General features: G+C 34.4%; 1 protein-coding gene across 3 annotated transcripts in view; it reads left to right on the top strand.

The window, feature by feature from the left end:
• Window positions 1–26028, top strand: part of LOC136036337 (THO complex subunit 2-like) — a 130478-nt gene that overhangs the window by 43378 nt on the left and 61072 nt on the right. For all 3 annotated transcript variants that reach the window (XR_010619708.1, XM_065718486.1, XM_065718487.1), the window contains 8 exons: window positions 3343–3659; window positions 5644–5839; window positions 7758–7933; window positions 13035–13215; window positions 15771–16039; window positions 19482–19599; window positions 20588–20770; window positions 25039–25203. Coding sequence is in view for 2 of the 3 variants with exons in the window: in XM_065718486.1 (XP_065574558.1) it covers window positions 3343–3659; window positions 5644–5839; window positions 7758–7933; window positions 13035–13215; window positions 15771–16039; window positions 19482–19599; window positions 20588–20770; window positions 25039–25203 (1605 nt within the window). In the remaining variant the exon portion in view is untranslated. The remainder of the gene's footprint in view (window positions 1–3342; window positions 3660–5643; window positions 5840–7757; window positions 7934–13034; window positions 13216–15770; window positions 16040–19481; window positions 19600–20587; window positions 20771–25038; window positions 25204–26028) is intronic.

The following is a 26028-nucleotide window of genomic DNA, read 5'->3' on the forward strand; positions in this document are numbered from 1 at the left end:
TATGAGATGGCCATTTGTTGTCGTAGAAACTTCAAAAAAGGCTCTTTCGATTGGAAATTGAAAGGGCTATTTTTAATAGTCAAAGTGATCGTAGGGTAACTAACCCCCCTCCCACGCCCTCCATTTCTCCAAACACATCCAATCAAAATTTCGAGATAGCCACTTTGATCAACGTAAATGAAAAGTCCGGAAAATATGTCTTTGACATACCCCATATCTTCTCAAGACCAGAACACAATTTGCATTTAACTGAAAAACAACATACATTTCAAATGTTTTCACTTTGTTTTTACTTGTTTGAAATGTTTTTACTAGATATATGAAGGGGGGAGTCCTCCCCCTTGCACTCCAATTACAGTGCGAATGCCTGATGCTGTTTTTAAGAATAACAAAAGACTGGAGGTCAAGCACCCCTTCTTACTTTTTTTCAAAAAACTTGTCTTGTGGAAAAAGTTTTAAATCAATTGCATATAGACTCCTTCAAGAGTTACTACCACTATTGCTATGGATAAGCAGTTGCTCACTGATCATTCCTAGTCCTTTGAAGCAATGTTGTCTGTAAAATTTTGTGTGGCTTACTATCAGCCAAAACTTTACTGCTATCTGAGACCATCATTGTTTTCATCAATGACTTTAGAAAGATTCTCTTTTGATTTAGTGGTTATTTTTGAGGTTTGTGTTGCTTTCACTTTGTCCCGAGGACTCTTATCTGAAATTTTCTGCTCTTTATTGCCTTTTTTGTACTGAGGACGGTTGACAAAAAGTCTGAATCGAAATATTTGCATTCTATTATTCTTTTCATCTCTGACTAGAATTATCCTCGTTTTTTCTTCATCGCAAAATGTTTTTCATTTTGAAGGCCACATCACGAGCGTCATGGGGAATGCATTTTTTTTTTTGTTCTTTTTTTTATGTTTTTTTTTTTTGCTTCTTTAACCTTCTTTTATGAACAAGGGTTTCTTTTTCTTAAAAACAAAAAGATGAGCTCTTTCAGTTCTTAATCTTATATTATAACTATTTATTCGGTTAAAAATGGTCTTATTTATTTTTCTTACGTAATCAAATCTAATAGAATAAGAAGTTGTGTTGTTTTATATGCTAACTCAAATGTCACGGTTAGAAAACTCTTAACAGAAAGGCATTAAAATGTTACATAACGAGCTAAACGGTGGATACGATTTTTTTTTTCTCTCTCTCTGCAACATAACTTTATTCTTAAAAAAGAGAAGAACTCTTTCGATTCTTCATTGATGGCTCTTATTTTGTAAATAAAAAAAAAAATGAAAAATCAAATTCAAGTAAAGACCTATGTTAAAATTTAAAACCAACAGAAATCAGTATTATAAATAGTATATAAGGGGTTTGCCCCTGCTCTTTTCGCTGAAGTTTTACTTTTTTTCCCAATTCTTTAGGAACGACTGCTCAAACACAAGGACAGTTGATGGGAATGAGAAGTACTTTTTAAAGCACTATAAAAACTTTAGCGTAAATAGTAGGGGGCTGAGAAAGAGGCAGCTCCCTCATATACGGAATGATTTTTGCCTCTTTAAGTTTTAATGTCGCTCTTTAATTCCATTTGAAAATTTTTTTTTTCTTTATATTTAATTTCTATTCGTACTTCATAGTATACTCAAGATTACGTTAAATATGACGAGGGCAACCAACCCTCATACCCGACTCTTCTTCATCAAGATTTTACTTTTATCTATTTAATATACAATTTAACTATGTATCTTGGAACATTAGTTCGGTACGATCAACCCTGGGAAGAAAAAATTATAATATACATCCAAAATCCTTCTTTTGGGGAAAAGTACAAAATTCTACATTTTTTTAGATATAAGCTTTAAACCTCTTCAGATAGGTTCTATGATATGATGAATCTAATGATTTGTTTTTGATCAAGGTCGCTTGGGTTTTTGAGAGTGTTTTCCCCCTTTTACAAATATCAGTCAAATTTTTCTAGGCTCTTAGCTTTTGATGGATTACATTAAACTTTATAAATGTTACATATTTGGAATCAGCAGAAAAACCAATTGTTTTGATTTATTAATTGTTATCAAAATTCTGTTTTTTACGGAATTTTGGTTACTGTTGGCCCGGGCCACTCCTTGCTTACAGTTCGTTGCCACGAATTGTTTGATATGTATTCGCTAAAAAGTAGCCTTGTATGTTTTTCTCGCGTGATCAAATGGAAAGATAAAAAAGCAGTTGAAATAGCAAGAAAAAAAATAGAAAAAAGTGAAGCAAATGAAGTGAAGTATAGAAAAACGAAGTTATTGCTTCATGATTTCGCTAGTATTGTACAGATTTTTTTCAGTGCCTATTTAGTCTGTCTAATTTTTTTTAACCTCAGTTCAAATTGTGGCCAACATTTGGTTTGGTTTTAACTCTGAAATAAAAAGTAAGGAATCTACTGAATTTTTGGTTTCATCACCAATTGAAAAAAAAAAACTTTACAGGTCTTAGATAAAGCTTCACTTCATTAATTTAATCACCTGATCGACTCCTTGCGTTGATTATAAACGCAAGCAATCTTAATGGAAATCAAAAAATTGGGTTCATTATAACAGAGAACCCTACTGAGAAGGTTTCAAGCTTATATCTACAAAAGTGTGAAATTTTGCATTTTTTTTTCTAATAAAATGTTTTGGATACTTGTTATTATTTTTTTCCCTGAGTTGATCGTATCGTACTAATGATCCTAGATATTTAATTAAACTGTATAGTAAAATAGATGGGGAAGAAAGAGGATTATTGTATTCTGAATCCAGCTTGGGAATTAATTAATGCTTATTCGCTGGTAGTGCGGTAGCTGGTGATTAGTCTAGGCAAGGAGGGAACTGGCTAAATTTTTGGAAGGATAAATTATCAAAGGGGCTATGCAGCACGAAAGAAACAGTAAAAAGACTGCAAACTCCTTCTTGAGTACTTTCTTCTTTTGGAAGACGACAAATAATAATGTGAAGATGAAAGAAAGATGTAATTAAAATTGGGCAGATAAGGTTTTTTCAAGGTTCAATCGGGTTTAATTAAAAAAAAAAAGGAAATAACTAAACTCAAAGTACACTGCTCTGTGACAAAACTCACGTTGAGACCGTTGAGAATAATTTAATTTCTTGTGCTCTGCAGTGTTGTCTCCACCTATCTCAAATATTCCTCTTTGCAGATTTTGGGAATTTTGAAAACGAGTAAATAAAAAGGTTTTAAATTTTTCCGAGAATGGTGATTAAAGATTTTAAACTCAACAATTAATTTAAACAATCAAAAGGTATACAACATAACTTGTGGGCAATAAAAAGCATGAATAAATTAAAGATTGGGTCCTATTTCGTCTTCCAGCTGTCCCCGGATGAAGCTGCATTATCTGAGTATGCTGACGAAGAAATGCAGAAAGCCAAAAAAGTACTATGCAAAATGAACAAGCTATCGATGAAGGAGGGCGAAGAAGGTGAAGAGCCTTTGCTTACGCTTGAAGATACGTTTTACGGATCAAATCAAAAGCTAGGGCTGTTAGAAGCAGCTCTTGTGGTTGGCTCCTGGAGTGTTGCTTGTGCCTTATTGAATAAAGTTTCAACTGACTGGGTCATGTCTTTCAGTCCGATTTGTAATGCAGCACTGAATTTTGTTCACGCGTCTATTGAACCTATTTATAGGATGTAAGTATGCTGTACTTTATAATTATTTTATTCAGTTAATTATTTGTTCTTCTATACTGTCTTCAGAACAGTTTCTATGTGTTTTGAAGTGTTTTTTTTGTGTATCCTTCTATGAAATGGACCGACATATACCAAGCTCTAAATCGCAAATGCCCAACCAAATAGTAAAAATCTTCTTACTTACACTTCCCTCCATGATAAGTCTGCGGGAAACCCCTGTGAAATCGGAAAACGCTCGGCCTGAAAATTCATTTTGAGGGGCCAATTCCCCTTCCCTTTTAATGGTCATTCCGTGGGCAACCTTGTATTTTAATCTTCTACTGTTAAACAAAAAGAAACAAACAATAGCGTTCTATATTCCCGTTCCAAAAAGTGGGCTTTAACTGAATTGGTTTATTTTGTATTTTTGTAAACCAATGAAATTACGTATGTCAGAAAGGGAGGCAAATGAACCTGCCTATTTTAGTACTTGTTTTATTTAACTGTTATTGCCAAATTTTGAACCAGTGAAAAGGGCGAAGAGTTTTGAGTCACGTAATTTTTTAAAAGTAAACTTTATTTTTCAGCTGTTGTAACTAGTAGCCTAACCTGATTGTTTCTATTTTTCTATTTGCCGAAAATTCTATTCGAGCCCTTGTTTAGAGCCTAGGTGTCCTTTATCCACTCAATAGAATTCTAATTGTGTCCATGATAACGTCCAGTCCTCGTTGAATCATCCTTATTTATGACTTACAATGTGAGATATGTCATAATATGTAAAAATAGTTCTTTCACATCTTTTTTGTACAATTTCATTTATTTGATATGCCATTTCTTCGCTTAGAGTTTTGTATAACTTAGAGCAGGGTTGCCAAGTTTAAACTTTTGGAAAGTCAATTTTCTTGGCCTTCCGAAAACTGCGTCTTCCAACTAGCATCAGATAATGCATTTATTTTGGACGAGTCGTTGAAAATTAGAGAGGTGTGACAGAATCCCAGTACACCTAATCATGTGCATTTTGCTCACAAGAAATCTGAATAATCTTGGGTTTTTATATAATTTTACATTACTTAATGTGAAGTAAAATGATTTTTTTTTGGTGAAAGAGACCAGTCAGTTTGAGGAATTCGGTGATTGTACATGCTCCCTACCATGTTTATGTTCCTACATTATATATCCATGTTCTTCTTTTTCCGACAGAAAAATGTCCTTGTATTTTTTCTCTTGTCTTGTTTTTTCAGTACAGTTAATCCAATTTTATCTTTCTTTACAATATCGGTAAATGTCTGTAACCTCTAGCCAGATGCTAATCTGAAAAAATTTGTACAATGCTATGTAACGAGTACCTGAAGGGTCTTCGAAGAGACAGCAACGGGACCTTAAGTATCAACAGGTTTCGTAACGGCTTTTACGTTTTTTTTTTGCCTGAGGCCTAGTTTCAAGTGAGTGTTTCTCATTTCAAATATTGCATACAGTCAGTATGCTTTATTGAAAAGTAACGAATTTTGTACGTAGTTTGATATTTATACCCTGTTTTGTCGCAAGGCTAGGGCACAAAGTTTAAACTTCCACGAAAAGTTTTTTAGGGAATGCAAAGGACTTCTGTGTTAGGGGAAAGGAAGTAAAATATTTGTAACCCGTCCTAACAAATGAGTATACGACAAGGTATCTTTTCTTTTTTATTGTGCCTCATCTGAGAGACGGTTTGGCTTCTCTATTAAAGAAGGGTACAATTTTGGCTGAATTTTCACCATTACTTTGAATGGTGAAAAATGTCACCATTCATAGGAACGGTGAAATTTTTAGCCACACCATTTTCATAAAAATAGTAGTTCTTCAAATTTTAGTTACAACAATAGAAATAAACGTTTATTTGTTGGCATCGCCTGCCTCATAGAAAAAAAATCTTCTTATCCCTCCCCCTTAAAGATTGGACGTGTCATCACGGGTGTAGTCAGTGCTTGAACATTACAGAAGTACTATATTAACCACCGTTTACTTTCAGTCATTCTGCGTTGCCAGAAAGGTTAACGGGGAAGCAGTTTAAGAGACCCTTAGTTTTGTCTCCGCCTCCTGCTACAACATTCGACCAATTGAAGACATGCGCCTTTCCACTTCTAAAGATGATTGGTCCTTATGGTTTCAAAGATCCAATACTGCTTCAGAAAACAATTCGTTTGTCTAAAGCCATCTTACAAGAGGTAATCTTTCTAGAGTAAATTCGAATTACTAACAGTCTTGTTTTGTTTCTTAGATATTTTCTATTACTAATTATAGTAAAAGATAGGAATTAGAGCTCTCCTAGGGGTGTAAGTTGATTATGTTTAATAGTGGTATCGAGTAGGTGTATTTTTTTCTTTTAGGGAGGATTGCGATTGTGAAGTGAAAAAGTTCTGTTTTGAATGTTTCTTTCAGTACGTTCCCAATGACTGTTTGATCATATGATTAATATGTAGAAACTAAGTTTTTTTATTAACTCTTTATCGAATTTTAAATTTCTTTGCTTTTTTTTTATTTATTTTCGTTGACTCAAAGGTAGCTTTTTGACTCTTAAATGTATGTGGCTACTTTCGCTGATTAAATATATTTCATGGCCTACGGCTACATGGTATCTATCGTCGTAATATTTTAAGTTCGCTTTTTCGACATCAAAATTAAAGAGCCATTTGAATTAGCTAAGATTAAGATAAATAAGTTTTCTTGTAAGTCTGAAAATATTCTCTCTATTCAGAACCTTTTCCCTTGCTACCATAATTTAAAAATGTCAAGAAATTAATTATTTGATTTTTATTTAACGTATTTTATTCAGTTATGTTCTTATGGCCTATTGTAAATCGCTGCTTTATATCATTTGTTGATATATTCTTGCAGCTTCATTTATGTATTTTATATAGCCTAGATTTTGAGGGAAATAAATAAATAATGCTGCTGTTGTTTTCTAAGTAGCTACCAAGATCTTTTTTTTTCATGAAAAAATGGGTTAAAAAAACGCAACAGTTAACTCTTCTTACAATACTAACAAAAATAAACACAACCACTTACATTAAAAAAATAAAAATCCCAATGCAAATTAGCGTGTTAGGGACTGCCCAAAAAGCACAAATCTACTATTAATAATTTTCCTGGGAAAAAATCTTTTACTACCCCCTCCCCCACCACATCTACAGAAAATTCAATCAATACATCTAAAATTAACATATTTACAGGGAATTCCAATGAATTCCACACTCATTCTCATTACCTTTCCATCTTGCGAAGAACAAGATGTTATGTGAAGTAAGGGCTTTATCCGAGGACAGTCATTAACTCAAAGATTAACAATGAAGGCAGTGTAATTTTAATCACTGTATTAGGAAAAACTTCTCATTTCACATAAATTCTTGTTACGCGATGCTATGCGATTTTAATCACTGGTTTCGAAAAAGGTCCTCCTTCTGCACAACTTCTTTGTATGTGATTTTGCAGCATTGAAAAAATAGTTAAATGATTAAGACGTAGAAATAAGAAGAAAAGATCATGCTTCGTTCAGGTTTGTGTCGTTTTGTCGTTCAAGTTTGTATCTTCAAAAATGTGGAATTTTGTATTTTTTCCCTAACAAAATATTTTGGATACATCTTATAATTTTTTTTCCAGGGTTGATCGTATCAAACTAATGGTCCTAGATATATAGTTAAACTGTATAGTAAAATAGTTGGGGAAGAAAGAAATGGAAGAAAGGGGGTTATTCTATTCTGAATACAGCTTAGGAACTAATTAATGCTTATTCGCTCGTAGTGCGGTAGCTGCTGATTAGTCTAGGCAAAGAGGGAACTGGCTAAATTTTTGGAAGGATAAGTTTATGAAGGGGCTGTGCAGCACGAAAGAAACAGTAAAAAGGCTGCAAGGTTTGGGCGCTCTTGAACAATTATCGAACGATCATTTTGTCTTGCAGTTGCAGACAGCATCCCATATTGGTAATTTAAGAAAGAATAAATGTAACGAAAACTTTATAACAAAATTATTTTTCTGGGAATATTCTCTTGAATATTTTTCTCTATATTGTATGTCAGAAAACCAACCGAATTCAAAGCAACAACAAACAATAATAACAATTGTCAAAACAGTTTTTTTTGCATTTAGGAGCTGCCTTCCGGGAGGAAGCACGTGGAACCACCTAGCGATACAAACTCAATTTATTACGATGTCCTGGAAATCATTGAAGAGTATGTCCTACCCTCTTTAGCTATGTTAGAAAGTCCGTGTGCCTTTTCCGAAGAAATTTGGGGGCTAATGAAGCTTCTACCTTACAATATAAGGTATTATACATCTTTTTTCAATTTATTTTTCTCCATATCGTCCATTTCCTTATTATTGCCATTATAATAACATATATGGCGATTTCGTTGCCAAAGTTATAACTGAAATTTTTTCACGCCTATGAGATAATTGCCAAAAAAAACCTTCGCTAAGTTTCTCTCAGCGGTGGGCCAGTAGAGCAGTGTGTGTTCAATCCCTCTCTAGCCCTTTTAATTCACATTTTCCTGCTTATCCTCCTTCTAAAGTGGCCTAGAAAAGGGTTTTCCACAATTATCTGAAAGGTGTGGGAAATGTCAAGTGCAACCTTTGGGCGTGACAACGATGATTTGTCTTTTTAAAAAAAGGAAGAGAGGGGCAAATACAGACCAGTATTAAAGGACTTTATTCGTTGATAAACCTGCCTTTTATTTGATCTTGTGTTTACTTTAAACCGTATCTTTTAGCTGCCCTTTTTTAATTGACTGTGAAACTCTGTAGATCAATTCATATAAATGTGTAGATTTCATCATTTGGGTCTGGTTAAGATTTTACCAAACCCAACTGTTTATTTTGGTTAATTTTATTGAATAACAAAAACAAAGACACTACCGTAAGCATGTATAGATAATACGAAAACGAAGGACAACAGATTTTATCTATTCGTTTGCATTGGGCCCTTAAAATGCAAATACACAGAAGGGAATTTTTGTTTGTTCGGTTATGTTTTATTAATAGTTGTACAGTTGATTATTTTAGTCCACTGACAAAAAAAAACAATTAGCAGAATCCTAAAATCTGAGCTTTTGAGGGTAGTCTACTACACAAGGACAGTGACAAAAGAAAGACTAGGATAGATGCAACGATGTGGAATTTTGAAAGACCTGTCATGGAGAAAGTTGGGTAGCAAAGTAGCAATGTTACTTCGCAGTTTTCAAATTTGTTTAAAGACTCTGTCTGAATATACCCTTTTTAAATATAAAATACTTTTTGCTAAAAGAAAAGCTGTCAAAACAAGTTGTGCTGCTAAAGTGTCGGCAGCTTTTGGAATTCTGCTACTGGCAGCTTTGGAACTTTATTCATACCTGAGCAAGACAAACTTATACGTAACCAATGGCATACATAACATTACATTTCATAATCTGGAGCAGTAGATAGATAGATAGTTATTAACACCAAAAGCCTTTATGAGCCATGGCTAGTGTAGAATAATAGAAAAAATACACAGAATACACATAAATACTCAATAAACTAATATTTATCAACTAAAACACATCTCTAAATCTAGACTAATAAATAAATGAATTAAACAAAATGGTCCTTGTGTGCCATACCTTTAACCATAAACTTGCTCTACTTCTAGATGTTCAGGAAACTTATATCACTTAATATAAAATCCATCCATTCCTCCCTAACGTACCACCCCGGAAAAATTCCCTCCCTTGGTCCATTTAACTCCTCACTGGAACTCCAAAAATAGATCGAACTGAATTTTATCAAATTTTGTTCTTTTTTAAAAGTAAAATTATATTACTTGCATATTGTATCTAATATTAAATTGATTCTTGTTAGCCATAGAGTTTAGGAAAACTTTTTCTAAAATAAGTTTTCAAAGTTTGAATAATTTACTTGTTTGCATTATTCTTTCTACGAAACCTGCTTATGTTATACTCGAAGCTCGTCTGAGGTTGCCTTAAATTGCTTTACATTTTAAATGACTCACAGCCTAGTCAATTTCTTGATGGCTTTTTACCAATCATGGCTGTTAGCCCTATGTTGATCTAACTTAAGCGCCAAATTAGTGTTGTACAGTTATAGCCTTAAAGCTCCCGCGAGTTTCATAAATATTCCTGCAGTGAAAATTGGTTCTGAAATTTCTCAGGCAAATACGCTGCCAAAACTGTCGCTGCAAGAGTTTTTTACCAGAATTTCCACAGCTAAAATTGCTGCTTCCCACTGACTGTCGCATGATGTTTGCTGTATTTTAAGCTTTTGTTTTTTTTTTTTACGAGGTTTATTAATCTATGCTGTAATTTTTCTTTTTAATTTCTCCGCTTTTTCGTGACTGGTTCTATGATTCTGAAGATTGTTTTTATGATGCATGTCTAATCCTATGCTCACACTCAACGCGACTTTTTTTTTTCTTATGAAGAAAGGAATACGCATAATAAATGCATTCAAGACACAAAACACTTAGCTCAAATGTGAAGAAAACTCGTAAAAAAAACCTCGCATTTTGTGATATTCCATAAGGTTTTCCATAAAATATGACGGATTTTTGGCTTTGATTTATGTTCTGGGACACGTAACTTTATTTCCATTTTTTTTTTTTTTTTTTTTTTTTTTTTTTTTTTTTTTTTTTTTTTTTTTTTTTACATATGATATTTGGAATGTAAAAATTAACCTGTTAGAATGCAAGTCTCAAAAAGTAGAAATATGATAAGTAAAAGAAATTAGCAAAGAGTGAGAAATTATTTTTCATAGAAAACTCTTAAAATTGCTTCTAAAAAGATAAAATTAGTTTTTGAAAGTTGAATTTTCTGATCAGTCTGCGGCAAATATATAAATACTAAACCGACGCGTTCTTCAAGTTCAAATGCTTCAACACAGCTGTAAATTGTTGTGACTTACGAGCTTGTACCAAAAAACAGGTGACAAAAACTGGAAATTATCGATTTTGTTTTAAAACGCTTCTGTGTGAACTGGGAAGTAATTGTCGATCTTTAGCAGTTGTTGCCCAGAAAAAAAGTTCTTTGTTTCAACAAAGAAATTTATTTATGTTTATAAGAAACGTATATTATCTAAGCAAAGGTACTAGTTGAGGGTTTCCAGTATCTTGTTTTTATGGATTTATGGATCCATTGAAGAATCGGCGCCTTAAAATATTAAATTTCTAATTATAAAATGTTTCAAGTGATACTGGTGGTAGGCTGTAAATAAATTTGGCATTGTCTGAGGCCTGTATGCTAGTAAGATTTTTAAACGAACACCGCAATTTTACGAAAAAAATTACTCTATATTGAAGCACTTACAGAAAGCTGACTGTTTTATTTTTTGATCAGAAAGTTGACTCGGTCGAAATTCCATGTCCGAGGAAGAATCGGTTTGGCTTCTTAATTTTATTTTATTTTTTTTTGTAAACTACAAATTTGAAAAAAAATCGTTTCCCGAAAGTCAAGATTTCTTTTTTTGCTTTTCTAGCTGCTAAAGATCAAATATCATTTTTGATCAATTAAAAAAAGAAACAGAAAAACAAAGACAAGAAAATGTCTTTCACCTTTGTTTTCTGGCTTAGTTTCTTGTTCTTATTTTTTCCTCGATTTTTTGTTTCAGTTTTCCTTTGATGACTTAAACTCATTTGGGCTTTAAATCATGAGTGGGTTGAGCTCCTTTCTCAGGGGCACGATATTCGCCCTCTCTCCTTTGACATTGCAAAAGCCTTTGATCGTGTATGGCACAAGGGACTTCTTTGTAAACTGATAGCCTAAGGAATTGATATTCGACTATTTGAGGTGCTTGCTGACTTTTTTTGTCAAGGATCATTGCAAGTTGTCCTCGATGGCTTCATATCAAAAGAACATCCAGTCTTATCAGGAGTACTCCAAGGAAATATTCTTGGGCCAACTCTTTTCATGGTGTTCGTAAACGATCTAGGGGACAACCTTGTGAAGAAACCTCACCACTGTGCTGATGACAGGACAACCAAAACATCAATTGCAAAAGACGACGATCCCAGTCAACCCCATAAGGAACGCCAGGCTGACTTGGAGAGAATTGAAGCGTGTTTAGATGCATGGCTTGTAAGTTTTAACGCATCAAAAATGGAAGAGCTCCTAATTTCTAAGGCGCATAATATGAGGGCTTATCCTGATTTCGTCTTCAAAGGAGAGGCAATAACGCAAGTTGATAGACTGTGCCTACTTTGAGCTAATTTCTCTTCGAAACTCTCATGGACTGAGCAACTCTTAGATCCTCCTTCTCCAAGAAGTTAGGAGTTATCCTAAGATGCAAAAGTCTTCTCCCTGATGAGTCTATTTTGCCACTTTTCATTTCGTGAATCAGACCTGTCATGGAATATGCATGTCCTCTTTCGCAAATGTAACAAAAAACCACATGGCTCTGCTCCAACAAATTCAAAATCGAGCAGCTCATGCAGCAACCTCTGGCAACACGAAAGCTAAAATCCCACAGTTGATCCAGCAACGCCTCGACGTGGCGTCCATGTCGGTTTCCTACAAGTACATGTGTAATCCTTCATCAGAGGAACTATCGAAGCTCGTTCCTAATAGAGCAAAGCCCTTGCGATCAACTCGCCGAATTACAGCTCGTCAAGACTACCTTGAGCAGGCTACTCCCCGCCAAGAATATCTGAAAACGAGTTTCGCCCGGTGATCGGTTTCCAAATGGAATAGATTGCCGGGAGAGGTAATCCCGGAAAACCCCTCCCTTGACGCGTTCAAGAGAACGTAAAACAAATAACTCAGTATTGGAAAATGAGGTAATTACCAGGACTAGCGACAAATCATCATCTGTCATGGAGCCGTGAAGCCCGTAAAAAAATCAAAAAAATCTCAATCTGGAACTTGAACTTGAAGTTTTACATAGCTATAATAGTTTTATTGACTCAATGTTTTAAGTTCAAAGAGTCTACTTATTTAAGTTGATTCAGGTTGAAATAAATTTGTTCTTTTTAAATAATCTAGTTTGATTAGAGTGACTTTGGGGCTTTTTTTTCATTCTATAATTCAGTTGAAGCTTACCAATCCAGATTGTCACAAATCGTAATTTCTACTTGTTGAGTTTCCTTTCATAATTGCAAACAACATAAAAAACGAACACCACTGCTGAAAACTATATACATGGAAAAAAGAACAAAATAATAAAGGTTAATCTGGTTTTGAATGCCGAGATGAGTGTGAGTTCTCAAAACAAGACTTTTTGTGAGTTGCCTGACACAGAACTTGGAACTCAGCTCATACCTGGCTCGAACTACAGCTTTAAGAGAATTTGTATCGGCTTCAATTTGAGTTTTATTCGCAAGACTAGGACTAGATGCAAAGTGGCTTTGGGCGGCTTAAATCTTTTTATATTTTTAATCTAGCCTGTTTTGTATGACTTTTTCAGGTTCGGTCGATACTCCGCTTGGAAGAATAATATTTCACATCCCCTTTTAATCCACCGAAAGGCGGAGCAATTCAAAAAAGTGAAACGTTACGCCAAAATTATCAACAAAGACAATGTCAAATATATGGGAAGAGTTCTTGGAAAATTAAGTCATAGCTCACCTGGACTTCTTTTTGATTATGTAAGTTATCCTTATCATCTGTTTAAGACCGTGGGTGCCTTCTATCAAAACCTAGTATCTATACAAAATTTGGTTTTTGAGTTAAGAATGGATCTCTGCTAATCTCGACCAGGCAAGTACAATGACGCATCGGAATTCTTAGATCCGCTATGCTTACTGAGATATGGCCTATTATATGCAGGAATAAAAACAGGTATCGCCAGTTATCTACAGTCAAAACCAAGCAAAGATGTGCTACAACTACAAAACCAAGTTCTATGTACAGCAGAAGATGGAGTAGAAAAGATGTGGTGAAAATGGACTTTGGGCAGCTTTGATGGAATTTGTATTATTTTTCTTTTACTCTTTTTATTATTATTAAAAAATAATCACTCTTTCGTGATTTTTTAGAAAACTTGAAAATGTGTATGGTAGGTTATGATAGAGACTGGCTTGCTTGTCGGTTGGGAACTTGTGCATTGTACTCAAAACTAAAGAGTATGGAGAACCGTTGCATTCAGCAAAATTGAAAAAATAAAAAATAAATTTTCCATACCAAAAAAATCGTTATTTCGTTGTTTTTTCGAAAACTTGAAAAATGTAGATACTAGGTTTTGACAGAGAACAACTGGATAGCTTTTTGTGTGTTTATTCATCATAGTTAAAAGTAAAGACAATGGAAAACTACTTCATCCAACAAAACTAAAGAAAAATAAGAGCCACCTTAGTTTTAACTAGTTAAAATTTGGATTTCAATTAATAATCTAAGTTTATTTTCCAATCTAAAGTTTTGTAAAAGTATATTTTTTTAACTACTTTTATTGATTATAGAATAGCAATGACTAGGCTAATTTGCAAAATATTGTCTAGTTTAACCTAGATGCTCAGAAATGCATCTAATATGCCCTTTAGGCAAGATTGTTTAACTCGGGAAAGTAGACGTTTCCTATTGAAGCGTTCACGTGTAGGGGTTGTCTTCTGGCTTGTCAAAATTAGGTCTTTGCTGAAATTCTTAGGGAACCTATGTCAAGTTCGTGATTGAATACGGGAATTATACACTAGTAAGTGAAACACTACACAGTCGAGTTGTTTTTTCTTTAAAAGTGACCGAACATTTAAGGGTACATTTGAGGAGTGGCAATGGAACAAACTTTGAACATGGTAGTGTAGAGGAGGACGGTTAGTGTATTGGGAACATAAGTCTGAACTCTGCTTAGGACATTGTATTAGAATAGACATAATACTGTGCAGTTGCAGTATGCTTTGTTATATTTCTCTCTTGTTACATTGTTATACGTTACAATTTTGCTTGTTAAATATGGTTGTTGCGTTTTTCTTTCTTACATTTTTTTCGTTACATTTTCATAATTGATAATTACAATTTTTTTAGTAATCAATTTTACTGTTTATGTTTAATCAGTATAAGTATAAGTTATATATATCCGTATAAGTTAATATGTTCCAAATTAATCTGTCAACGTATTTTTTTTTTGCTTTGGGACTATATAATAGGTCAGAAGCAATGTCTTATGTAGGAGGGGGCTTAGGGGTTTGAACTCCCCCCCCCAAAAAAAAATTGTTTGATTTGTAAAAACGTATAAAAAAATAAGCAAATTTTGTTCGTTTTTTTTTAATTGTCCCCTCCTCCGTCAAACAAGTTCTTTTGTAACCTCCCTCCCCCGAAAAACCTGGACACGGCCCTGGTCAGAAGATATGAGGGGTAACACTGGAGATTTTAAAATGATATGTGGATCAGCCCCCACCCACCCCTCTAAATTTACTTTTTTATTGTAAAGAAAGAACTGTCTTTTTCTAGGTATTTTGAATGATCGATTTATCTTGACAGGGCTAAATTATGAGAAACCAACTATTTTGGTGGACATATTTAGTAGATGGGACCCTGGAAGGCAATTAAAAATCTTATCTAGAAGGACTATGGTACCTTCGAGATTTCAAATATGATTCCTTATCAAGTGTTGGGTGTTCGGGATCTAAATGAAAAATCTTTCTTTGGAAGAAATTAAAAAAAAAGAAGATCCGATTAAGAGCTATAAGAAATATTTTAAAGGCCCAAATTCAAGCATTGTTTGCATAGAGCAACTCTTTCCAATGTCTCTAACTTTTACCGTTTAAAAATAAAAAGAAGAGACAAAATATGCTACATTTTTCAATCAGGATGCAAACAGTATGAATTCTGTATATGGGTTGCTTTTTCGTTTGAGAGCGTGTTTTGAATTGACATGGTAGCTCTAGGTAAGTACGGCTTATTTCTAACACATTTCAAGTACTTTTAAAATAGGTATTATTTTTCTTGTAGAATTCGAGTATTTAGTATTTTCTAGCAGCCATCATTTCAAATGTTGGAACAGAACCCGCGTTCCCTATGAAGGATCTGCTGTAGCTATTTCTATATGATATTTTTGACTGTCTCCAACGCTTTTTCAACAGCTATTGAAAAAAAAAACTTGGCTGTGATATTTCTTATGCAGTTTTGGTTTCAAAAGTGATGTTCAATAGGTACAGCCTTCATTGTAGGGGATGTGGATTTGTTTTTCCCTTGTTTGTATTTTTTATAGGTCATTTATCAGGCTCAAGTCTTTGAACTGATCACGCCAGTAGTGGACTCCCTTAAATTCTTGACTAGCCTTTCTCAGGATATTCTCGTTTATTGTCTGATTGAAGCTCTTGCAGCTGATAAGGATCCTTTTTCTGAGGATGGGAAGTCTATAGGACGGTGGCTCAAAGCTGTAACGGCTATGGTAGCTCAAATATTTGCCAAATATAAATCAATTGAAATTGAGCCAATGTTGCATTTTGTGAAAAATCAACTGAAAGCCAAAAAAAGGTGAGTACGAATATAATTGTTCAAGGTTAAATACAAAAGAAGTGAAGGCAAAATCAGAAACAAGATTTATTGCTTGTTTTAGGTTTAATATACTAATCTTGTAGAACAGGGGCGCTAATTTGATTTGATTTACATCCTTGCCCCCTGGATTTTGGGAAATGCTTTTGTTTGGTATAAAATGTATACGTTTAAAAATACCTTTTTTGGGGGTTTTCATAAATAAAAAAGCTGCAAAGCTTGCCCTCCTTAGATTATCAAAACTAAGCCCCTCTTCTCCCCATTCCCTCTCCTCCTACATTTACATTGATTAGCACCTCTGCAATGAAAAAAAAAGTTTTAGCTTATGGACTTGAGTGTGCAGGATACTCTTGTGTGGACGTTGTCAAATTTGCTTGTAATAACATTAGCTAATCTTCGAAAGGAAGTAGTTTTTTAGTCTGATGATCTTCATTTTTTTAGAGCACGCTTGTGAATAAATAAAGTTAAGAGTCAATCAAGAGTCTTGACCTTAAAAATAAAATAAAAATTATAAAAAACAAATACTTAGTCATATTGGCTTCTGGAAGGTCCAATTAATACGTTGTTGTTTTTCATTAAAATTTGAAGAAAATTGCAACTTTCTTTCAATTTGCAACTCAACTTTTTTCTTTCTTGTTTTTTTGTTGAATTTATTTCATTTTTTCATGAATTTAAACCGAAATTTTGAAAACTTCAAAAAAAATAATTAAAATCTACTCAGCGTCAGCTATCGATTTCTCAATAGCTTGTGTCTTTTAATTTTGCTCATGAAATAGATCATATGGTTGGGCCCTTACTTTCTCGAAACCTTTACCCTCTCAGCGCCTTACTGCATGAATTGTCCCAATATATGTTTCCAAATGAAGGCAGTTTAGGGTCAAATCCATTTACCGTCTATATTTGCTCTCCCTGAAAGTAAGAGAATTTGGGTCTAAAAAAAGCACCTTTTGAGGTTTTGAGGATTAGGGCCGTATTCACGGAAAGTGTATATTCCGTCTCATAGACCTTCGTCTATTTAGTCACCTTTACACTTATGCTTAACCTTTTATACTTATACTTATTACCTTTATACTTTTTACTTTAATAAGTCAATCAGTTCTAATCGAAAGTCGATGATTTCCCTGCCAAATTAAAAATCTCTAAAATGGAAACTTAGAATTCCAGAAGAAGATTTCCAGTTGAAAGGCGTAATTCGTCGTATTTATTTCCAATTGGTCGCTTCTTAGTACTGGGTAAATATTTAGTTGCTCTTTTTCCAACATAACCGTCTCAATACTAGAGCTATTCATATATTTTTGATTATCTGGCCATTTTTTATGTATTATGCATGATTATTTTAGTGACAAAGGGAAAATATCAAACAAATATGCACTTAAACCCAGTGCAGTGCGTCCGTAATTGGGCAAATTTTACAATAAACATAAATTGGACTTATGATACAGAAAATGGCCCCCGTGCATCGTATCTATACAAAGAAACCTTCTCAATTTCGGAATTCCCGTAAAAGTTCTATCATTTAATATAATATGCCTCTAGCGAACTTGGAAGGAGCCTCGAGTTTCACTAACCACTTAGCTCTGACGGTTGACAAGTTTTATATAACGAACAAGACCTGTCACTTCTTCGTATTTTTCCTAAGATCTTGGCATTTCAGTGCTGGGCTTAGGATCTAGGGAATTACTTTTCTAATCACTCACTGTCTTGGGATTTTTATATTGTACAGTTTTCAAGTATAAATCTCACGTTCCTGTTGCTACCAAGAAGAATCGTCTAAAACATACCGAATTATAGTAATGTTGTAAGTGCCCATACATAATGTGTCTAAAACCAGTTCTGTTATGTCCCTATATGTCCAATTCATGCCTGTTGCACTGTTTGCCGACTCTTCATTTCTTACCTTCTTTGGAATGTTTATAAGATTTCTTTGCGATGGCTTATAAAACAATATATCATCAACTTCACTATATATAATTCTACCTGACTAGGATGGAAATGCTACCGAAGAAAAAATAAGTGGCATAATCAAACTTCTAACAGTGCTTGGCTAAATAATCTGGAATTTAAAGATTCACCTATTCATGATGACTTTTTCGAAAACAGATTTAAACAAAAACATAAAAAGCAAAATTTAAACGTAAAGATAACTTCAAAAGGCCTCAACAATCGAACACATGGAATTTGTTTTTGGTGGGGGAGGGGAGACTAAGTCTATATTATCGTAATTTGATATTTTGAAATTTTTGCAAATTAATTTTGGGATCTTATTCAGTTCTCCGAAATGGTCTTGCAACAAACACATTTTTTAATTTAGTTTTACCACTCACAATAATACATGAACATATATTTAATTATATAAAATTTGTTTTTGTTCATTGGGCTCAATAATGCTTGCCAGGGTTGGAATGTTGGGTTATAACATATATTTATATGTAGTTTTACTTCTGTAGCTAAAAGTGTTTCTATCTGTCCTATTTATGTCAATTTGTTATTTTGACTGTTTCGTATCAGAAGAAGAGTTAACACGAGCAGAGGAAGATATGCTTGACTTTTTCGAGGAGAATTATTTGGCAAGATTCAATGAATAGCAGTGAAGGAAATCTAATCGTGTTATTCCCACACAAAGTAGTTACGTAGTCACCCACACCACTACGCAATTGTTACTTACTATACTAAGGCATATGAGAATGACACTAGATTATAAAAGAGAACCCAAAATTGCTGATTTAATTCGATAGATAAAATGATTAGATGAAGCTGTGTCTGAAAGTTCTAGGAACCACGGTATGAAAATGTCTATCCAGACATCAATATTCAGGCAGTTCCTGTCCACGCGTAAAATTCGATGCTTGACTGAAAGGAGTTGCAGCTAAGGACACAGTTCTAAAGTCTATAACTTTTGTCTAGGATTTCAAATTTTACCCATCACGAAGTCTCTTTTGCACTATATTTAGCATCTGCTCTTAAGAGTGGCGTTCACACGTATGTCTGGCTCAACTGCTATGCTTAAGCAAGTGGGTGGCCAGACATACATGTCTAGGCATGGAAGTTTTGCCGAACTTGCATCTGAATGGTTCTTAAGGCGGCCAAAGACGGGCAACCCTTGAGATAAACATAGTCAAAAAACAAAACACATCTTTGCTCTGCTATATTGGCCTAAGGTGGTTTTGTGTTCTGATGAGCTGTTCTTTTTATTTAGTCTGAAGATTCAAGCAGGTTGGACTTGAGAAAGGGTGTTTATCGCTGTTTAAAAAAAATGTACAGACAAGAAATATTCGATTTCATCTGCATTATTAAGGTCAATTTTGCACAAGATCAATGACTTGGTAGTTACTTATTTTTGGATCGTCATGCCAATCCAACTTTCTTAACAACTTCTTTAGTTATAACTGATGTACTTTAAAAAGCTTAAGCATTTTATTTTTAGCGTTTTTCTTCTTGTGTTAAAAGAAATCGTTCAGAAGATGTCTGGTGTTGAGCAAGGGGATGAGATTAGCACGGTTCAACTAGAAGCCATGGCTGGCGGTGAGCTCCTCCGATCTGAGGTAATGTTCTGTTACATTTTATGTCTATGGACCGTAGTTTAGCATCTCTAGTAATAATCTAATGACATAATGATAACAATGATTTTATTGTAAGTACAATGTAAAAAATTAAATTCGAGAAGGACAGGAGGAGGGGGGGGGTGTGTGAAAAAGAATGAGGAAACGAAAACACACATGGAAGATGGACACAAAACGTGGACGTAAAATATATACGGACATTATCTGATGCTCTGCTGTGAGGCAGCCTTTAAAGGTTTCGGTAAAGATGATCCACAAAATTATGTGCATTTTTTATCTCTAGAAAAAATTTTCTGTTTCGTTTAGGTAGATTAGAAAGCATATATTCATTTCATAGATTTGAAAGCCAGGACTAAGTATCACTGGGGACCTTTTTTAAGGTACGTGAATTAGCCAGTAATAGTGACTCCCTCCAGATTTCATCTCGTTGAACCCGTCATTTGGCTCTTCCTGAAAAGAAATTTGACACATATGAAAAAGATTTTGAGGCACGTACACGGTCACTTTATTTTGGAGGGGGGTGAGAAATTACTTCAAAACAGAAAAGAAATACGTGAAACATACATACAAATAAGAAAAATAATTAAATTCTTTAAATTTTAGGAGGTAGAGAAGTTGCCTCTTACGTTTGATAAAATTTCCGAGAGTAAGGGAGTCAGTTGAAGTGAATTAGCCTGGAAAGTCAATGTCTCATAGTTTGATCTGCTGGACTATTGGACTTGATCCACTTCAATATAAAATCGCTAAATAAAAATTTTGAGTCCCAATTCACAGACAGTCATAACTTGGTTTGAATTTAAGCGATTAAATCTTCAAATTATCAACGATTCTAAATTGCAAGCAAAGTTTTGAAACGCGTGTTCTTACGCCCGAAATGACGGACTAAATCACAAACCTTTTTTTCAGAAATGAAAGAAAAGTGAGAAGGCTTTCTTGAGTGAAACTATAACAACTGATGTTTTACTTTTAGGCCGCTGGATTTTTCAATCAGCAAAGAAATCCAAGGAAAACTGCACAAAGACTTAAAGATGCCCTTGTCGAGTCTAAATTGATTGTTCCTCTTTGTTCTTTAATAGCACAGCAGTTGAAAATTACAGTTTATCGTGAAACACTGCATGTTGAAGCTAAGCTTGTACAAGCTCTTTATGATCAGGTAAGACTTTCTTTTTTCTTAATGAATGTGTTAGTTCTCTGAAGAGGGATGGACACGAATCCTATAAGGTTTCATGAAATGTCCAATTCTTACGGTTCTTTCTATTATTTTCTAGATTTATCATATTATTAACCATTATTATTATTAACCATTAACCTTTGTTCTGACGACCCCCCCCCCCTTTTCAAGATATTGATCCCCTGAAAAATCCTTATATATGCTCTGCATGAGAATCAATGCTTTTTCATGTAAAAAAAAAAACACCCCCCCCCCCTTTTTCTGCTCTAGGACTGAAAAGGAATCGAAAATTTCCTCTGCCATTAAAAAAAAAGAACTTTAATACTAAAATTACGGATGAGTCAGCCATGACTAACTTGTCTTATTTTATAATGCATTTTAATGGCGACTGGAAGGTGATATTTATAGTGGGTGTACTCGCACGGCTGACTGGCATCAGAGCTGTCTTGGATACTGGCCAGGAAATATAGTAAGTATGCTTCCCATTTCGGAATACCAGTCTCTAAATATTTGTAAAACCATTAAATAAAAGTAGATGTTAGGGTTCTGTACATGCACATTTAAAGAAAATTCCTCCATAAGAGGGTTTTACGTGATCCCGTCTCCCAGGAAAATTAATACTAGTGTGTACATTCTTAATATATGTAACTATCTCACCCTTAAAATTATCTGTACCCCTACCCTCCCTCCTTGAGACTCGACATGTATCCGCTTATGAAGAGTCAGGGCTTGATAATGCGGTGTATTGTTGGCAATAGTGGAACTTCGTCGCAAAAATTTGTCAAAAGTGGGATGAAAACTCGGATGGATTCGGATTAGACAGACTTCCTAACCAGCTGCCTCACAATACTATATACAAATTCAGAACGCTTACCTTGTATTCAGGAGTTCATCGGTCTAAATCCTGCTCCTGTAGCTACATATTTCTATGATCGTTATTATAAATAAAAGCTTATTCGTGTATATTTTGTGCTCTGGATCCGGAGATGTTTGAAAATATAATGCTGCGACTGGTTAAAAATTCCCTTTGTCGCTCTTTAATAAAGAGTAAAAAAAACAAATCCTGGGTTTTCCTCCCAGCTTTTGGGGGCTTTTAAATTGCATCTTGGCTTTTGATAAATTTTTCTGTGGAAATATAAGATTGCCAAATTTTAATCTATAACAATGATACTGCACTTAAAAATTCATAGCACGAGAATAAAGCTGCATTGTAGGAAGAAGAAAAGGAACACAAACATTACAGAGTACAGGATCAAACACAGGGACAGAATACAGGAGCTAAGGAGCGAAGGAATGCAGCAACAAAGACAGAGACAAACGCAAGACCGAACAGTAGAGCAAGCAGCCACACATGATAGGCATAAGAACAAACACTGTAATGAATGCAAGAAGAGAAAGGGAAACAAAACACAGGCTAACATTGCAACGAATAACTTAGGAAAGGGCTCATTCGATTGAAAACTGAAGGCTCTAGTGCCCTTTTTAGCTCCAAAAAATATTATTTATGCTGTTCTCTCTTTACTGTCTTACATATATGCCAGTCAAGTCTTAAATGAAAATAATAGAAACCTGATAAAAAATTGTATCCTATTAATATCTAAATGCACCTACATAATGCTTTGAGTCAAAGAAGTAACAGTAATCAAACAGAATCTACTGCAGGTTGTATGGATAAAAAATAACCCCTGGGCTTTTCGTGCACCCCTTGGGTGAGGTATTTGAGATAGGCCTTGCCTGTTTCTTTTTCCTTGGCTCTACGCAGGTGCGATCGCGAGAACCAACAATGACAGCAAAACAGGAACGAATTCAAGATCAGACACGGGAAAAAACTAAGGAGTGCAAGAACAAAGCAACGCAAGAGGGATGAGCACAGGAACGAAAAAAGCATCACATACAGGAACAAAAACAGGAAAAGATACTGGAAAGAATTAAGTAATTTGTAGTCAAGAGCGACCCCCAGTCCACAATAAAGAAATCAACCCTTTCCCTCCCTTTGAACCAGTACCCATGCCGAACCTGTAACCGACTTTTGTTTTAATACTAAGATAAATAAGGAAAAAGAACAGTGTTGTGCTACAGTGCTGTTTATCAATGTCCAATTACTTTATAGGAGGAGTGTTTCAGGTCTTTTTCTGATGCTATATAGTCGGTATTAGCATAAAACGAGCCTTATCTTTCTTGTCTCCAACAAGCTTTGATAATAAGAATTCAATAAAATTAACAATAAGATTTTTGGTGCCCAAAATTTTAACAATAAGTTTTATTGGTTTATGACGCCCAAAATGGTGTGTGACTCTGATAAGTTTGTAACTTACAAGGCTTGTAGACAGTGCTTGGTAGATTCCCAGATAAATTCCTGGTAATTTTTTATAAATTTGATTTCCTAATAAGCTTTTACTATTAAAATAAACCAAAATAATAGCTACCATTCCTGAATTAGCTTCAAATTTGAATTAGCTTCAAATGAGAATTTTCTCTCATTAGACATTTTTTTTTCAAAAGTATGATTTAAATAGAACAGACGTTTGCAACTTCGAGAGAACATCTTTCAGAATGTCGACGAAGGGCATGAAATTGAAATAGAAACTACATCGCTATCGAAAACCTCCCTTTATATACAAGGAAAATATATTAAAAACAAGTTTTTTCAGCTTAAAGTAAGGGGAAAAATTGAAACCTGAAACGAACATAAACTATTCCCTATATGAGTGGCGCAATACCCTCCTCAATACCACGCTCTTTACAGTAAAGTCTTAAGTTCTTTAAAAGTACTTCTCATTGAAATTCAATGGCCCTTGTGTTTGAGCTGTCTTTCTAAAGCAATTTGACAGAAGGTCAATCTTTAGCATAAAGAGTGAGAGATTGAGGAAGGAGCACCCCCCTTACGTACAGAATGATTTTTGTTCGTTTAAGTTTTAATATTCCTCCTTACTTTCAGTTAAAAAAAAACTTGTTTGGTTTTTGGTGGATGGGGGCTGTGGCATCCTTAAAGGTACAGTTAATGGACCTTTCAATTACGTTGAGTCAAATGGCTATATCAAAATTTTGGTTGGTTGTCTTTTGGGAAAAAGGATCGGGGGAGGGGGGCTAGTAGTCCTCCAATCTTTTTGGTAACTTGAAAAAGTAACTAAGACTTTTTATTTCTGTTTGAATGAGCCCTCTCCCAGTCTTTTAAGATCATTGGCTAGATAAGATCACCCCTTCGATAAAACAAAAACAAATAAACACGCATTTTCATTTAAACCGCTTGACTTTTTCGGGTTTTTTTTCCCCCTTTTTCGAAAATCGGGCAGATTTTCTCAGGCTCGTAGCTTTTGATGGAAAATATTAAACTTGGTATATTCTATATGTTTAGAATCAGCAAATAAAGCCAATTACTTTCAATGAATCTATTGTTATAAAAATAGGTTTTCCTCCTTGTTTAATGTTCGTTACCTCGAGCTGTTTGATGTCGCTGACATGTCTCAGTTTTCACGTTTGGAAAAAGGATCCTTGTATTTGTCAAAACATCTTTCAGGAGTCAATTGTTCTCAACCAAACCCACAAACAGTATAATGTGGGGTTGTAATTTTGCTTTCGAGTATATAGTCCTATTCTGCTCCCACTAGGAAGTGGGGTTGAATTCTTGTTACCATTAACCCTACCAGCCATCTTGTCATAATCAAACTTGTTGAAAAGCAAAAGTAATCCAATTGTCCTGGTATGAGCTTTCTAGGTTCCATGCCTGATCTGAACTCTTGTGGGGGGGGAGGTCCCTCCATGCTTGTCAACATGACATCATCAAAACAAGATGCCATATCAAGGCTTGGGTGTTGTATTACACTTAGTAAAGAGTGACTATGACCCCCTTATAACCGACAGTTAAAGAAATTTGTTTTTAAATAAATTTCTGAATGTAAAGGAGTGTCGTTTGACAGTTTTTATTAAAAAGTCCCCAATATGTAGAAGTGTCTGTATTACAGCTCTATTGTATATGCTCTTTTATATAATAACGTAAGGGTGTTACACGACTAGTCTATGTTAACATACGGACTAAACCAGAGCGTTAAAAGGTACATGGTGTGTTGATTTTAACTCTACGTACGCAAATGCAAATTAGTTCACCTTCGCTCGTGTTGTTGCGAATAAAATATGCTAAAGTATAATTTTCGTTGGTTGCTGGTAAAGTATTTGCTTGTGAACAAATACTTTTTTGCTCGGTTTTTTTTTTAGCTCCGTAAGGTAATTTTGGCTTATAATTTTTTTTTCAGTGCGTGGACACCTTCACGCAATTTGGAAACTTTCTGGTAACTGTTCTGTCACCTGAAGAATATAAGAATACGATACCATCTCTAGAAGAACTGTGTGAAGAATACGGACTGGATTTAGGCTCTGCCTCTTTCTTATATAGGCCTGTAATATCATACTCAATAAATGTAAGTATTTAGGTTAAACTTAAAAGTAAGTAATCTCAGGCTGTTGGTGAACTTTTTTCTTTTTTTATCGCGGAACATTCTGAAAATCTTTGGAAAATTTCCTCGTTTGTAAATCAACTTAAATGGCTTATTTAAAAAAAAAACAAAAAAAAAACACATTCTCCGTGAAAGAGAGTTCCGCATGAAAAAGATTTTTTTTCTAGAAAAGGGCATCTTAATCTCATATTCCCCAAGGGAGGGTCCCGTAAACAAGATCACGTCGACAGACATGGCAAAACTATTGACTCAGTCTTGTTCCCAGGATTGAAAGAAAAAAGTAACTAATTTCTGTGTGGTTAAAGACCCTGTCATTATTCCTTGTGTCATCTGCTGCAAATCGATGAAAAGAACCTTGTAAGAAGTTTCCATTTATAAACTAAGTTATTCAAATAAGGTAGAGAACCTCTGACATTTACAGCTTTTGTAGTTAACCTTGAGAAATCCATTAATTGCTACAATAACTAAAAAGAAAAAAAAAGAAAAAAAAAAGAAAAAGAAAATTACCATTGACCTTAAAATGCCTAAAATTCACTCTAGGGTGAAGTCGAAGATAGGTTCTTGGTTTTGACCAATATGTCAAGATAGGGAGAATGACTCTTCATTTTTAGTTTTTTTTTTTTGTAAGGAATTAAATGGCCTAAGGGAGGAAATTTTTCCGGTGTTGTGCACAAAGGAGGAATGAGTGGATAATATAATAAGTGACAGAAGTTTATGGAAATTAAGAAGCTGGCAAATTTTGCTGGTACAGGCATGAAACATAATCTGTAATCTATTTATAATTTAATT

The sequence above is a fragment of the Artemia franciscana genome, chromosome 15 (genome assembly GCF_032884065.1).
Source record: "Artemia franciscana chromosome 15, ASM3288406v1, whole genome shotgun sequence".
Classification (NCBI taxonomy): domain Eukaryota; kingdom Metazoa; phylum Arthropoda; class Branchiopoda; order Anostraca; family Artemiidae; genus Artemia; species Artemia franciscana.